The 13,389-nt window shown below is 40.2% G+C and overlaps 1 protein-coding gene across 1 annotated transcript; it reads left to right on the plus strand.

Moving 5' to 3' along the window:
• Window positions 1-755: 755 nt before the first annotated feature.
• On the plus strand, window positions 756-10,673 carry zmat3 (zinc finger, matrin-type 3). Its single transcript, XM_031282456.2, has 6 exons — window positions 756-982; window positions 5,992-6,734; window positions 6,820-6,960; window positions 7,635-7,801; window positions 8,195-8,298; window positions 10,397-10,673. The coding sequence occupies exons 1-6, from the start codon at window positions 859-861 to the stop codon at window positions 10,603-10,605; spliced, it is 1,488 nt and encodes a 495-aa protein (XP_031138316.1). The 5' UTR covers window positions 756-858; the 3' UTR covers window positions 10,606-10,673.
• Window positions 10,674-13,389: the final 2,716 nt, after the last annotated feature.

Below are 13,389 nucleotides of genomic sequence, written 5' to 3' on the forward strand. Positions count from 1 at the left end.
ACCTCAAAGCCCACATAGGCTAGCTTTTTTTCTGTGGAGCTTTCAACCACATCTTATGATCTCACGGTTCACAGTAAACAGCAATAGTAGTAATATCCAATATTACAAAATTAATAGCATCACATATTAGTTGGCTACTAGAGTTATAATAATAATAATAATAACAATACCAACAATAATAAAATGAATGTATCTTGTTTTTATTATTATAGAAAGAAGAAGAAGAAGAAGAAGAAGAAGAAGAAGAAGAAGAAGAAGAAGAAGAAGAAGAAGAATTGTTAGGCCTATTTATTGCAGATGCCGTTTTCAATACTTTCTTATTTCTACATGTAGCCTGTTTGTCTATTGTAGCATTTTATTTCATTGTATTTGCCTATAGCCTATTAACTCATATGCTATTAACAACACTATCATCACAATAGCAGCCTGGCTGTTTTCACTGCAGATTTAAGACTCAGCCAGCCACGGGTGATCAGGGTCTACCACATAGGTGTAACATGTACACAATGTGTCATGATTGAAAACCATGCTGTTCAGCAGCGGTGGCATCGGAAATGGACTGTACCAACAAGGAGAGGGATGCTGGAGGATCCTCAGCAGGGCCTGTGTCTTTAAAAATGTAATTTCGCCAGGAAAATATATTTTTTGGTACTTAATGTGAAAATACAAACTCAATGTGTTTACATGTTGGGCATTTAAAAAGTATTTTTGCTGGCTGGCGATTTCTGTAGTTCGTTGTCATCTTTGAATCACCCCTCCGGTGAAAGCCTCAGTGTCTGAGCGTGTGCTAGGTACTGTCATCCTGCCTGACCGCCAGGTTTTTTGGAGAGAAGAAGTTGGAAAAGGGATGTGACTGCGATGATGGCGCTGCAGCTGAAGAACGGGGATGCAGCATACTACCAGACTGCGGATTACTGCAGAAATTACACTTCGCCGCCTGTCACCTACGGTGACAGCAACCATTATCTTGCCCGTTTGCCAGGTAAGGAGAGGCTTGCTACAGGATCTCCCCTCTGACTGTCAGCAGTATTCGCTAATGTGCAGGGATGGAGACATTCTAACCAGAGACATTTGCAGATGAGGAAGGTGGATGTTGAAACCGGTTGCCCTGGTTCTGCTGTCATCATCATAATGTCATATAGAGGGGTGCACCAGCCATAATTCTGTTTATCTTAGCATGGATGCTGCGATGCAAAATCTGAGGTTGTCGAGAGACTCTATATAGCCTCAATGCAATGTTCACTTTCATCTCTCTGGTATGGCAGTGAAGTGGTTGTCAGAGCAAGTGAAGAAATAGAAACTGAATCGGTGCTGCCTCCTTCACTGCATTGCTTGATCTCTTGATCTGCACAGATGATGGTGACATGCAATTACACAGTAAGTGTTTCTTCATTGCACCTGCACTGTCGCACTGTTGTTTTTTTATTGACTTGAGGCCAGTGTCATGGCTAGCCTACTAGATGATCCAGATGTACAGCATGAGACTGATCCACCTGGTAATATTTCTGCCATTAAACTGTCATCTTTATTGCATAGACTGCATGGAGACTTAGATTGAAGTTAGTAGAGTTTGGAAAATATTGTAGTTGATTGGAAACAAAATGTGTTTTTGGCTGAAACAGTACAGTTGATTGAGGGAATTTGTAATGACAATTTTGATAAACCATCAATCATTTACGTCATCATAAGAGTAAAAATGCCAAATATTTGCTGGACTTAATTAATCAAAACGGAGGATTTGGTTGTCTTTCTCTGTTTAATATCATTACCAATTAAATAGCACTGGATTTTCCAACTTCTCGTCAGCCAAAATCTCTGGTAACTCGTGATGGGCTTTTGTAAGTAGGCTATTTCTGATTAAGCTAAATGTCTAGTGGTAGTTGTTTTCTATAAGGAGGAATGAATAATTATTAATCAATATAGTAATAGCAGCCTAATGCATAGGCCTGGTGACTGGTGCTCAGAGTCTTTAAATGAGTACTTTATGTTAATTATTATGGAAGGAATTTAAACCTTAAGTGCTACTGAGATTTAAAAAAAAAAAGTGGAACTAGGCTTTACTGTAATGGTAAAGTAAGTAAATTGCACAGTACAGTATGTGGCCTTTTTTCCTTTTTTGGTTATCCGGTGCCCAGTGAAGCAGATGGAATAAGTGCAGGAGGCATGTGCTTCTCATCGCTCCATAATTGATGTGACACAAGACAGTATGGCAAGAGAAACTCTAGAGAAAATAAAGACTTGGCCTATTTAGAGATTCTCAGTGGAGGCCATGATATTATCAGACTCCAGGACAGGAGTTTTATTTTGTGGTGTGGCTCTAAAACCAAGAAATCTTTAGTCAAACTCAAAAAATCTGACAAGTGAAGTTATTTAATAGTTAAATAACTTCTGAGTTGGTTTTAAAAGCAACTTCCAACTCTTGCTGATTCTTTTGAGACTGAGAGAACATTATTTCTCTACAGATATGATGAACATTACTGTGTTGTCAACCTACTGATCACTTGCTCCCTTCTGCTTCAGAGCAACATTACATAAGCCTGACTTTGACTTGCAAAGTTGATTGCGTCCTCTCCATAAGCTCAAATGCAAAACAACAATTGTTATGTATTTATTTATTTTACTTTGCAACAGGGTCCACTACTGTGAACATGCATACTGTATATGCTGCAGCTCTGTAGACTGCACTCTGTGGGCCTGGATCTGGGACAAAACTGACCTTGGCCTATCTAGCTCACATTAAAACTATAGAAAGGTAACAGATCTGTTCTGTCTTCAGGCACAGTACTGGCTACATGAAATCATGGTGCAAAGGAATTTTACATGAGGTAGCATCACAAGGAGTTGAAGACGTGGGGAGGCAAGTGTTGGGTAAACAGTTGACAGCAACATATTCGAGCGTACCTTACATTGTAACCATAGACTGTATACAGTCTATGATTGTAACTGATATACAATAAATGCAATCTATGTTGTGGTGGCACAATGTGTACTCAAGCAAAAAGGGTCAGCTGCCCTTTGTGCTTACAATTGCTGCTGCAGTGAGGTTTCCGGACTGCTGTGCAGGCGGTCTCACTCAGGGTTGAAGGGTTCTCATGCGGCCGCTGCTGATTAGATTGATGATGTGCAGTACTGTTTGTGGAACTTCATTCGTGGATCTGGTTCTGGATGACGTTAATAGTGATTATTGAGGATTGAGAAGTTGTATAATTCAACATGTTGGTTTCATTCAATGAATATATATGAATATTTGAAGCACTAACTTCTCAAAACTTGTCCTATTCTAAAACCCTTTGGGCCATTTTAATGGCTATACTATATTGATTTATTTTAATTTTGAATGTGTATAGTAACATTTAAACCATGTTTTTTTCTGTTTACTGTCACCATTTTTGGTACTAAAGCTGTCATTGCTGTGATGCATTTGCAATGCAATTTGAGTGTGTCTGAGACTTATTTTTCTTGAAATTTGCTGTTAATGAAGCTTGACGTTCTGTTAGAGCTGCTTTCCTTTGACTGTCCGGTCATAATGGCCAATTCAAACCCACTTCTTCTGATGTTTATTACAAATAAATCACCTTTGCAACCCTATGGATGCCAGAGAATGTTTCCAAAGGAGCTCTCAAAACAGGAAATGTAAACGCTTTTATGAGCAGCATATGTTTAAATAACACTTACGATGCCAATGAGTAGTGAAACTGATATTTATTTATATGCAACTGCTGTATAATATTACTGTAATATATAGGCAACTACTCATCCAGCCCTGATGAATCTCCCACAGTCTCATATTGCAGTTGACAGGATTATAGTCAAGCATACCTTTCTCCTGAGGTCAGCCAGGCCAGGTGACAGACAGGCAGCCAGACAGACTGGACAGACAGACTGACAGCGAACAGCAGTCGGAAACACAAACACCTCGGGATGTTATTTTGAGTCCATGAATCACTGCCATTGGGCATCCAATTGGATTCCAGATAAAAGCTTCCAGCACAGGGAGTTTTGACACAGCTGTTGGCCTATTACTGACCTGACAATATTCTGTATGTAGCTACACACAAACACATACACACACACAAAATGGAGCATTAGAGCGGCACAAACGAACATACAGAAATCAGCACATTGCCATTCCTAATATAATGCTTTCTTTCTTGTTTTCCTTAGACATACAAACCCATGCATGCACACACACACACACACTGATCTCTTCCTATCAGAGACGCTTGAGGATTGTCATTGCCTCTGTTTGTGTTTGTGCACATGCATGTATATGTAACTTCCTGTATGCATGACTGCAGGCGCTGTAGGCTAAGCCTAATCTATCTGATGCCCACTGGAGTGTGAAGCTCCTCTGTCCGAGAATGTGTTTCCATTCGCCCATCTCTTTACCTCTCTCTCTCCTGCCTCAGGGCTCTAAGAAAAAAAATGCTTTTTCTCTTAGTGTCATCAGTCATTGGTTTATCACCAAGTTCCTTCTCAATGTCTGTTTGATGATCTGTCAATAGACAATATCCACTTAGCAGTCTAATCCAATGCAAATCACATATTTATCTTTGCCAAGGATGTGATATGTTATTTATGTTATGTTTGCTTTAGGCTAAAAAAAACATATTTACAGATTTCAATGAAATTTTGTGTAAAGCTAAGCAATGTTTTTTTTTGCTGACATATTGAACATTGTCAAAATTCATCCTTGTAAACCTAAATACTATCCAGTGTGTATTTTGATGAAGATACTCAAATCAAAATGCAGCATAATGAGACGACGAGCCTACAGCCATGCTAACAGCTCTGTGAGGATGTACATAGGCAGAGTAGGTAGGTCTGCACTATTCGGGGAAAAATATGAATCACGATTTTTTTAGCTTAGAATTTATATCACGATTCTCTGCCACAATTTGTTTCATGTCAAGTGTAATGTTTATTGCACACATGAACCATGACAAAATAAAACAAATTGGCAGTACCTATAGCACATTGTGCATCACCACACGCCTGTAAACATAGAGGCTTCAATGAATAAAGAAAATAAAGTACATACTGGCCATTTAAGTACAGTAGGCTACCAAAAATAGTAACACATTGAACTAAATATGGCCCTGATACAGGCTCTATCGGAACTCCTTGAACATGTCTTTACATAATTAAAACATGTTAATGTCAATGTCAAATGCTTTCAATAAATTAATTGAAGGAGAAAAAAAAAATAATCAAAGTCATTTAAAAATTAAATCGTGAACAGGGGTGAATCGTGATCGCGATTTTATAACGATTTATCGTGCAGGCCTAACAGTGGGCTTTAAGCTAAATACTAGCTAACATGCTCACAATGGCAATGTTGAAATGCTGATGTTTAGCAGGTATAATGTTTACCGTGTTTACCATCTCAGTTTAGCCTGTTAGAATGCTATCATTTGCCAAGTAGCAGTAAACACAAAGAACATGTGAGGTTGACGAGATAGTAATAAACTTAATAAAACTTGTAAAAAACTTGAACTTAATAAAGCTGTTTGGCATTGACAGAGAAGATTTGACAAATTTTTCATGGGCGCAACCCACATCCTCAGCGCTGCTGCTCATCCTACAAATGTATGTTCCTTACAAATGGGGCACCATTTGAAAGGAAACTGAACAGGCTTTCCAACGGTGTAAGATTTATTGCCAAAAAGCATTGTTACCACAGAGAAATAATCTACCAAACACAAATTTCCTTACTTTTTGTGCTAAGTTTAGTTGTTGAGATATTTCAGTCATGACAAAAGTGTTAGTAGACCAACCAACCGACATGGCCAAAAACTAAAAGTAAACTTCTAAAAATGTTCTATTATTGCATGAACTTTCTGAATGCTTTTGAGTTTCATTGAAGTACTAATGTCCATACAACACTGCCTTCCTCATCAAAGTAACTGAATTTACTTGAAAGAAATTTCTCTGATTAATAATATCTTTCCCTGTCTATAAGTAGTGTGTATGTGACTCTGTTGTCCACAGGCCCAGAGACCATGTTGAAGCCTCCACTGAGTCTCTTCCGCCATCCCCAGCAGCCTTTCCACCACATGGAATCTCTGCACCAGCTGGGACCTCCGCCGATGGCGCCTACGCAGCCTCTCGGTCCACCACCCCTTGCCCCTGCTCAGGCGATTGGACCCCCAACGATGGTTCCAACCCAGACACTAGGCCCCCCTCCAATGACTGCTACTCACACATTAAGACATCACCCCATTACCCAACCACACAGCTTAGGCCCGCCTCCAATGGCCCCATCTCAACCACTTGGGCCTCCACCAATGGCACACACCTTGGGTCCCCCACCTGTAGATCACACACAAGCAATAGTGCCTCCAACCATGGACCTCATACAACCGTTGGGGCGTCCACCTCTTAACCCTGCACAAACACTGGTGCCCCCACCTGTAGTGGCGCACGGAGCCGGTCGATTCACGCTCCCTCCCAGCCCCATGTCCTCCCCTGTTGCTCCACGCCCAGACCCTTCACACCTGCCCCCAATGCCCCGAGGACCGGCCCTCATCCAAGCCCCGATGGCCTGCCTCATCCCTGGTCCTCTCCCAGGTCAGGCAGCCCCAGCCAGCGAGCAGCCCCAGGATGAGGGCTCTCTGCTTGGGATGGAGGAGCAGGAAGACTCTCTGGGGTTGGGGGAACTGTGTAAACCACTGTACTGTAAACTCTGCAATGTTACCCTCAACTCTGCTCAGCAGGCACAGGCTCACTACCAGGTCAGTTGAAATACCCATGTACAAAACATGTTATATTATTAAGATAAATACATAATCACAAACTTTTCTTTATCTGTCTGTCTAGGGGAAAAACCATAGTAAAAAGTTGAGAAATTTCTATGCTGGCAGTCAACAGCCTCCAGCCATCAGGATTCCAGAAGTCCTTGAGGGGGCTGGCCAGACATCCCTCAGCTCAGGATCAAACGACAGTGATGCAGGCAGGCAGGTCAGATCCAAACTCAGCACCAACCTACCTAAATGTTACAGTTTTAGTTGAGGAGGTGGATGTACTGCTGCTGATAGAGGTAGTTTCCCACTGAGGAGGCGGTAAGGAACTGCAGAGTCACTCTGTTTGTGCCTATCAGTGAAAACTCACATCATCCGCTCACCACTGAACAATCTACTGTCTTGACACATTCTGGCTGCAATAAAAAATAATTGTTTTATTGTAATGCTACATTTTGTCAGACTTTAACATGGCTGTAATCAATATTTTGTATGTATCAAATGACAATGTGAAAGGGGTTTGCTGATGAATTTACAGAGAATTATCACCTGAATCTACAGCTCCTCTCGGCTTTACAGAAATTTTTAGTAAGTTTTAGCTCATTGTTTAGCGGTCTGGCCCACAACTTTACTGTTTTGGTTCACTCTCACCGCTCTCATAGTTTTTAGCTGTGCTCATCACCAAACAGCAGGTGGACAAAGTTAGAGACTGTTTAGGCACTGAATCAGATCGCAACTTTCATCAGTGTATGCTTGACAGTTGAAAATATTAAGAAGTTGCACAAGCAATTCTTGTCCTCCTCCCACCTAAAAATGTATTTCTTTTCTTTGTCTCTGTTTACTCCCTAACTCCTCTCACCACATACACTGCACTGCTTTGTCCTGGGTTTACAGGCGCAGTATAAGGGGGCGACTCGGGTCATCTTGGCCACAGAGAACGACTATTGTAAGCTGTGTGACGCCTCCTTCAGTTCACTGGCAGTTGCACAGGCCCACTATCAGGGCAAGAACCACGCCAAGAAGCTACGGCTCGCTGAGGCCCAACAGAACTCCAATAACATGTAGGTTTAGAAGTATAGAAAGTCAGAGGTCTCATCCTTATTTAGCTTTGTTTTGGTTTTGCATTTGTCTTGCAAATCAACACAACTGAATTAAAAGCAGCTCAGAAAAATATGTGTATTTAAATAATAGAGTCATATTTTGGCTATAGCCTTGTTCATATAATGTAAACCTCGATGATCCAATAAGGTATAGCGTATTTGTCTCCAGATTAAAGTTACCCAGTTTGACTTCTCCCTAACATAAAGTAGTAGTCAGAGAAAATATACCTAACTAAACTTAAACACATAGCTGGTTTTGGCTTTGTTAATTACCAAACCAGCCAAGCTAAACTTGAAGAAACAGATTTTTGAACCAGACTAAAGCGATTTCGTCTCTTGCTCTGCCTGTTTCAGGGAGGGCAGCAATGAGGCAGCCCCAAGAAGAAACAGAAAAGATGGCAGTGAGTACAGACTGGTGAAAAACCGCCGCAGCCCACAGCTACCTGCTTCCATGCCAGGTAAAATATTTAAAATGAATAAATAAGAGGCTTGCTAAAACACATATTCATGGTTTCATGAAAAAGTCAGCTTTTTCTTGACACTTTATAAGCTTGTTTAAGCGACAGTAGTTACATTAATTTCCCCAGTCTCTAGTTGACACTGTGCAGGACATCTAAGAAATAATGTTGTGTGGCTGGGTTGGCTCAGTGGGTAGAGCAGGCGCACATATATTTAGAGGTTTATGCCTTGATGCAGAGGTCCAGGGTTCGACTCCAACCTGTGATGATTTCCTGCATGTCTTACCCCTCTCTCTCCCCTTTCTCACCTGTCCTGTTCATTAAAGGCGGAAAAGCCCCAAAAAATAATCTTAAAAAGAAATAATGTTGTAAATAATGCGCTTTTTCACCCAAAGCGTTTGTCATTCGATTTCATTTGTTTTGGAGCATCCACTTATCGACCTCCTCAGATGTTTTAATAAAAGCTGACACAAAGCTGCACCATTGTATCACTGAGGGTAACATCGTTGCACACATTCATCTGACCTAGGGGTTAGCAGACAACATTTTTGGCTGGAAGCTTCTTATAACGTTACCATGCTATTTGTTTGTGTTTATGTAAGTGTCTGCATGCTGATTGGAGTTTGTGTGTTTGAAAGCAGAGACAGAGAAATATAACGTCAGACTTCCTGCTGACGTCAAACAACCATCTCTTTCTTGCAGTCGTTCGCTATGTTTGTATCTTTCCACAGACAAAAACAGTAGCACCTCAGCTCAAGATAAAGTAGAGCCAATTCTCTCTCTCTCACACACACACACACACACACACACACACACACACCCACACACACACACACACACACACACACAAACCACAACGTTCTGCTGATTTAATCAGTTTTCTTGATGGACAAATCCCAAAATAGCTGCACTCTCTCCTGTGGTTGCCTTCTCGCTGTCTTTTTATCTCTCTCTCTCTCTCTCACACACATACTTACACACACACACACACACACACACACACACACGCAATACTCTCCAATGATCCACCTATTTGTAATCCCAGATGTCTTTTTGCTTTTCTTTTTGTACACTCTTGTGTATCTTTATCACACACATAAGCGATATATCAGGTTATAATTAAGTGTGTGATGCTGGTCTATATTTAAAATCAGTTTTGATTTTTTTTTTTTGGCTTTGGGTGTGTCCCCAGCCTAAGATTGCATGTGAAAACCATCTAATACCCTAAAATGATTAGTGGATTAATGAATTGTAAGCATCAATCGATTGTGTGTCATTTATGAAGAAACAAGACTATCCATGGTAGCAGCTCTGTGAGGCTGTAAGTAGGCACAGTGGGGGTTTGAGCTAAATGCTAAAATCAGCCTGCTCACAATATTCACATGCTGATGTGAAGCAGGTACAATGTTAAGCATTTTCGCCATCTTAGCACGCTAACATTAGCTAATTAGCACTTAACACAAAGCACAGCTGAGGCTGATGGGAATGTCATTAGTTTGCTGTTATTTGATCATAAATTACTAAAAATGACTACTCAATATTAAAAAATGTAACTGGTGGCACCAGAGGACACATTAAGGAAACAGAAGAGTTGAACAGGAATGTCCTCAGGTAGAACCTCCAAATATTATGTTAATCTATCCAATAGTTGGGAAGACATTTCATGCAAAACCACGAATGTAAACCTCATGGCAGTGCTAGAGGAAACGCCAGGGAAACAGCAGATTCATTTGGATTCATCCTCTGGACACCAGTGGTGGACGACTGACTGGCTTTTCTCTGTTTTGTATGACTGTAAACTGAACATCTTTGGGTTTGGGACTGCTAACCAGACAAAACAAGACTCTGGCCAAGTCATATGTGCATTTGTCAAAATTTTTTATCACTAAACCATTATTGGATTAATTAAATAAATGAAATGAAATAATTGATAATTTTTGCCAACCATTAGTCCAACATTGAAGTATTTTTCCAGCTATTATGATAAATAAATCTGGTATGAATCTGTCACTTAATGTGTACAGTACAGTAGCTACAACTAACTTAATCTCTCTAACTAACTAACTGTCTGTCGTCTCTCCTCTATTTATCCCTCCAGGGCCGTACTACAACCCCAGACCGAGGCAGCGCATCCCCAGGGACTTGGCCATGTGCGTGACTCCCAGCGGTCAGTTCTACTGCTCCATGTGCAACTGCGGAGCCGAGCAGGAGACGGACTTCAGGCAGCATCTGGAGAGTAAGCAGCACAAAGCAAAAGTGTCGGAGTTAAGATACCGCCATGAGATGGAGAACCTTGGCTACAGCTAAGAAACACAAGGGAGGATGGGGGAAGATGAAAGACAGAGTGGGACAGAATAGATGGGAAGACAAAAAAAGAGAAGACCAAAGTGCAGCAAAGCAAATACTACCTGGTGTTTGAGGGGCATATTTAGTGAAGGGATTAGCCCAAATGGCCTCAAGACCTTGTTGTAATTCATTTGATTTACACTTAAACACTTAAATCCTCGTATTTGACATAATGCTCTACCATATGAAGCTATAATTGGATTTGATGGATTTATTTGATCTGGGTATTACAAATTTGGTCTGTATATTGAAGCAGGCCTCACCATGTATGCTGAGAACAGGAATTTGAGAAAAATGTGGATTTTTGACATACAAGTAAAAAGAAAGCCTTTTTATAGGCACTGAATCAGATCACATTTTTGACCCACCATTTTTTGTTATACTGTTTGTGGTTCCTCTAAGGCTTTGAGTGGGTTGCATTCTGACTCAGGATACAGGTAAATGAATTGCAAGTAAATCTTGAGCTTGTTCAGGCCAACATGACAGGAGAGGAGACACACTTAGGAAAGACGAGGACATGCAGAGGGTTCAAACATTACGACAGAGCGCAAAATGTTGAAAATACACTAGAGAGAAACCGGTTGGTAGAAGTAAAAGGATGCATAGAGGGAAACACTGGAAAAACAAACATCATTGGTGACAAAGTTTGAGACAAAATTCTTGAGTGTGAATCAGCCCTGCAGGTATTTTTGTACAGGCCCATACAGACTTTAGAGCCACGTAGTGACCACTGAGCCACATATTTAACATCTTTATAACCTAACACAGGTATAAAAAAAAAAAAAAAAAAATCGAAAGCACTATTTGCTAATTTAAAAAAACAAAGCACAACAAACATCACCTGGTAGAAGCAGTGTTACATGAATCTGTTAGCCTTAGCCGACCTCTCAGCGGTCCTTTGGAGTGTATTAGGCGGAAAGCTCCACCCTGGCTAGCCTTGTTTGTGCCTTTAGTGAGAATTTGGCTAGCCATTTTGAAAACCAATCTATAGTATGGATTGCGGTTTTCTATATTCTGTTTCATCTCTCTTCTCGTGATGAATCCACATAAATACTAGGTAAATATTCTTAAATTACGTTATAGATGTAAATATAGGATAATATACATAAATGCTATTGATTATTTGGTTAATGTTAGCCTAGCATATATTGCAAACACTCATAATGTATATAATAATTATCAGGAATCTCGTACAAAGTGTGCACTGACTGAATGTTTATCCATCAGCACTGCATTTTTGTGTGTAGATTTTACTGTAGGCCCTCTATACTACTTGTTCATTGGTGAAGTAACTCTGGTACCATCCGTCTAGTTTAAAGCTGCTAGCCTCATCATTGTGACTGTGCTGGAGGACCACATGCCAGGAAAGGCTGTCTCTGAGGCAGCAGGGTACAAGCTCAATATATGCCTTGACAACACAGCCAAACTGGCACTGTGATGGGAGGAAATGTACAAACACGTTGGGAACTCAGTAATGCGTGCAGCTGAAAGCATTTAACTCCAAACGTCTAATGAGTTTGCAAATTGCAAATGAACGTGTGCAGAGCTCATGGATGTTTCTGGTTGTAAGACATATCATTTAATTCTCCCTATCGGTCTTGATTCCCAGAGGGGACATACCCAGGTTTTACTGCTGTGTGAAACAGCTGCAGAGGACTGATGTGGATTGTGTCTGGATTTGTAGACACATCTTCTTTTTTCATTTAGTTTATTTTTTTTTAAATTTTTTTTACCCCGTATGAGCCAAGTCCAGCTGTTTTTGAGTGTTAAGCCCATCCTGAAAAGATCAGTCATGTAATCGGAATCAAATCTGATTTTCTCTTTTTGTTTATTTGATTATCTGGTCCAGTTCAGTGGTGCTGAGCTGAACACAGTGCAGTCGCAAAGCATTTGGATATATATATATATATATATATATATATATATATATATATATATATATATATTGGTTATATTGTCATACTTTAAGTGACTAAAGAAGAAAATGACAGGGTCAAACAATCTACATTTTTCTTGTTTGAAACAAACAACTCTTTTAAATAGTTATTTAAAGATTGATGATTCTTTAATCCTATGAATATAAAATAATACATATTTTATTCATGCCTCAAGAAATTATTTCATGTAGCAGTTAAAAGGATTTTCCATCTATATATTTAGATCTCAACATGTATCACATGTTACAAGGATAGAGATCTGTAGTTCAAAGGAGACTGCAGAACAGCAGTGCACACACACTCCCACATAATTCAATCAGTCAAAGGCCTGATCGGGTAATCAGAAGTGTTATAGAGGGAAATGAAAGCAGCATCCATGGTTTAGTTAGCTTTGGGGAGAGGCAGCTGTTCACGTCTTTCATTTGTCTCTAGAGCCCAAACACACACCTGATCACATACGTGAGGACACTCAGGAGAAAAGCACTGTGACGACAAAGAACTGTGGGGTTTTGGGATTTAAACGTGAGAGAAGAAGAGAGACAAACGGAGCAATGAAAACAAAATGCTAGGCTGTTTTATTAGCCCACTGTGTTGTATGGTTTAATAGAAAAGTAACACAGATAAGCTGATGAAAGCAGAGCTGTAACGGAAGCTGTGGGTGAGACAGCTAGTCAAAGAGTTCTTCAAATTGAACTGAGTTGCAGTCTGTTAATAGCACTCCTGCTCCTCCTTCTAGAAATAACAAGCTTTGTCTTACATGAAAGAATGGGTACCATAACCTTTTATTATGTTGACAGGCTCACAATCT

This window comes from Sander lucioperca, chromosome 11 (genome assembly GCF_008315115.2).
Source record: "Sander lucioperca isolate FBNREF2018 chromosome 11, SLUC_FBN_1.2, whole genome shotgun sequence".
Classification (NCBI taxonomy): domain Eukaryota; kingdom Metazoa; phylum Chordata; class Actinopteri; order Perciformes; family Percidae; genus Sander; species Sander lucioperca.

What these genes read in the sequence shown, in the direction of transcription:
- zmat3 (XM_031282456.2), top strand. Translation starts at nt 859, where the DNA reads ATGATGGCGCTGCAGCTGAAGAACGGGGATGCAGCATACTACCAGACT. An exon ending in ACAGTGATGCAGGCAGGCAG is followed by an intron (nt 6,961 to 7,634) that starts GTCAGATCCAAA and finishes CTGGGTTTACAG; the next exon opens with GCGCAGTATAAGGGGGCGAC. An exon ending in GCTACCTGCTTCCATGCCAG is followed by an intron (nt 8,299 to 10,396) that starts GTAAAATATTTA and finishes TTATCCCTCCAG; the next exon opens with GGCCGTACTACAACCCCAGA.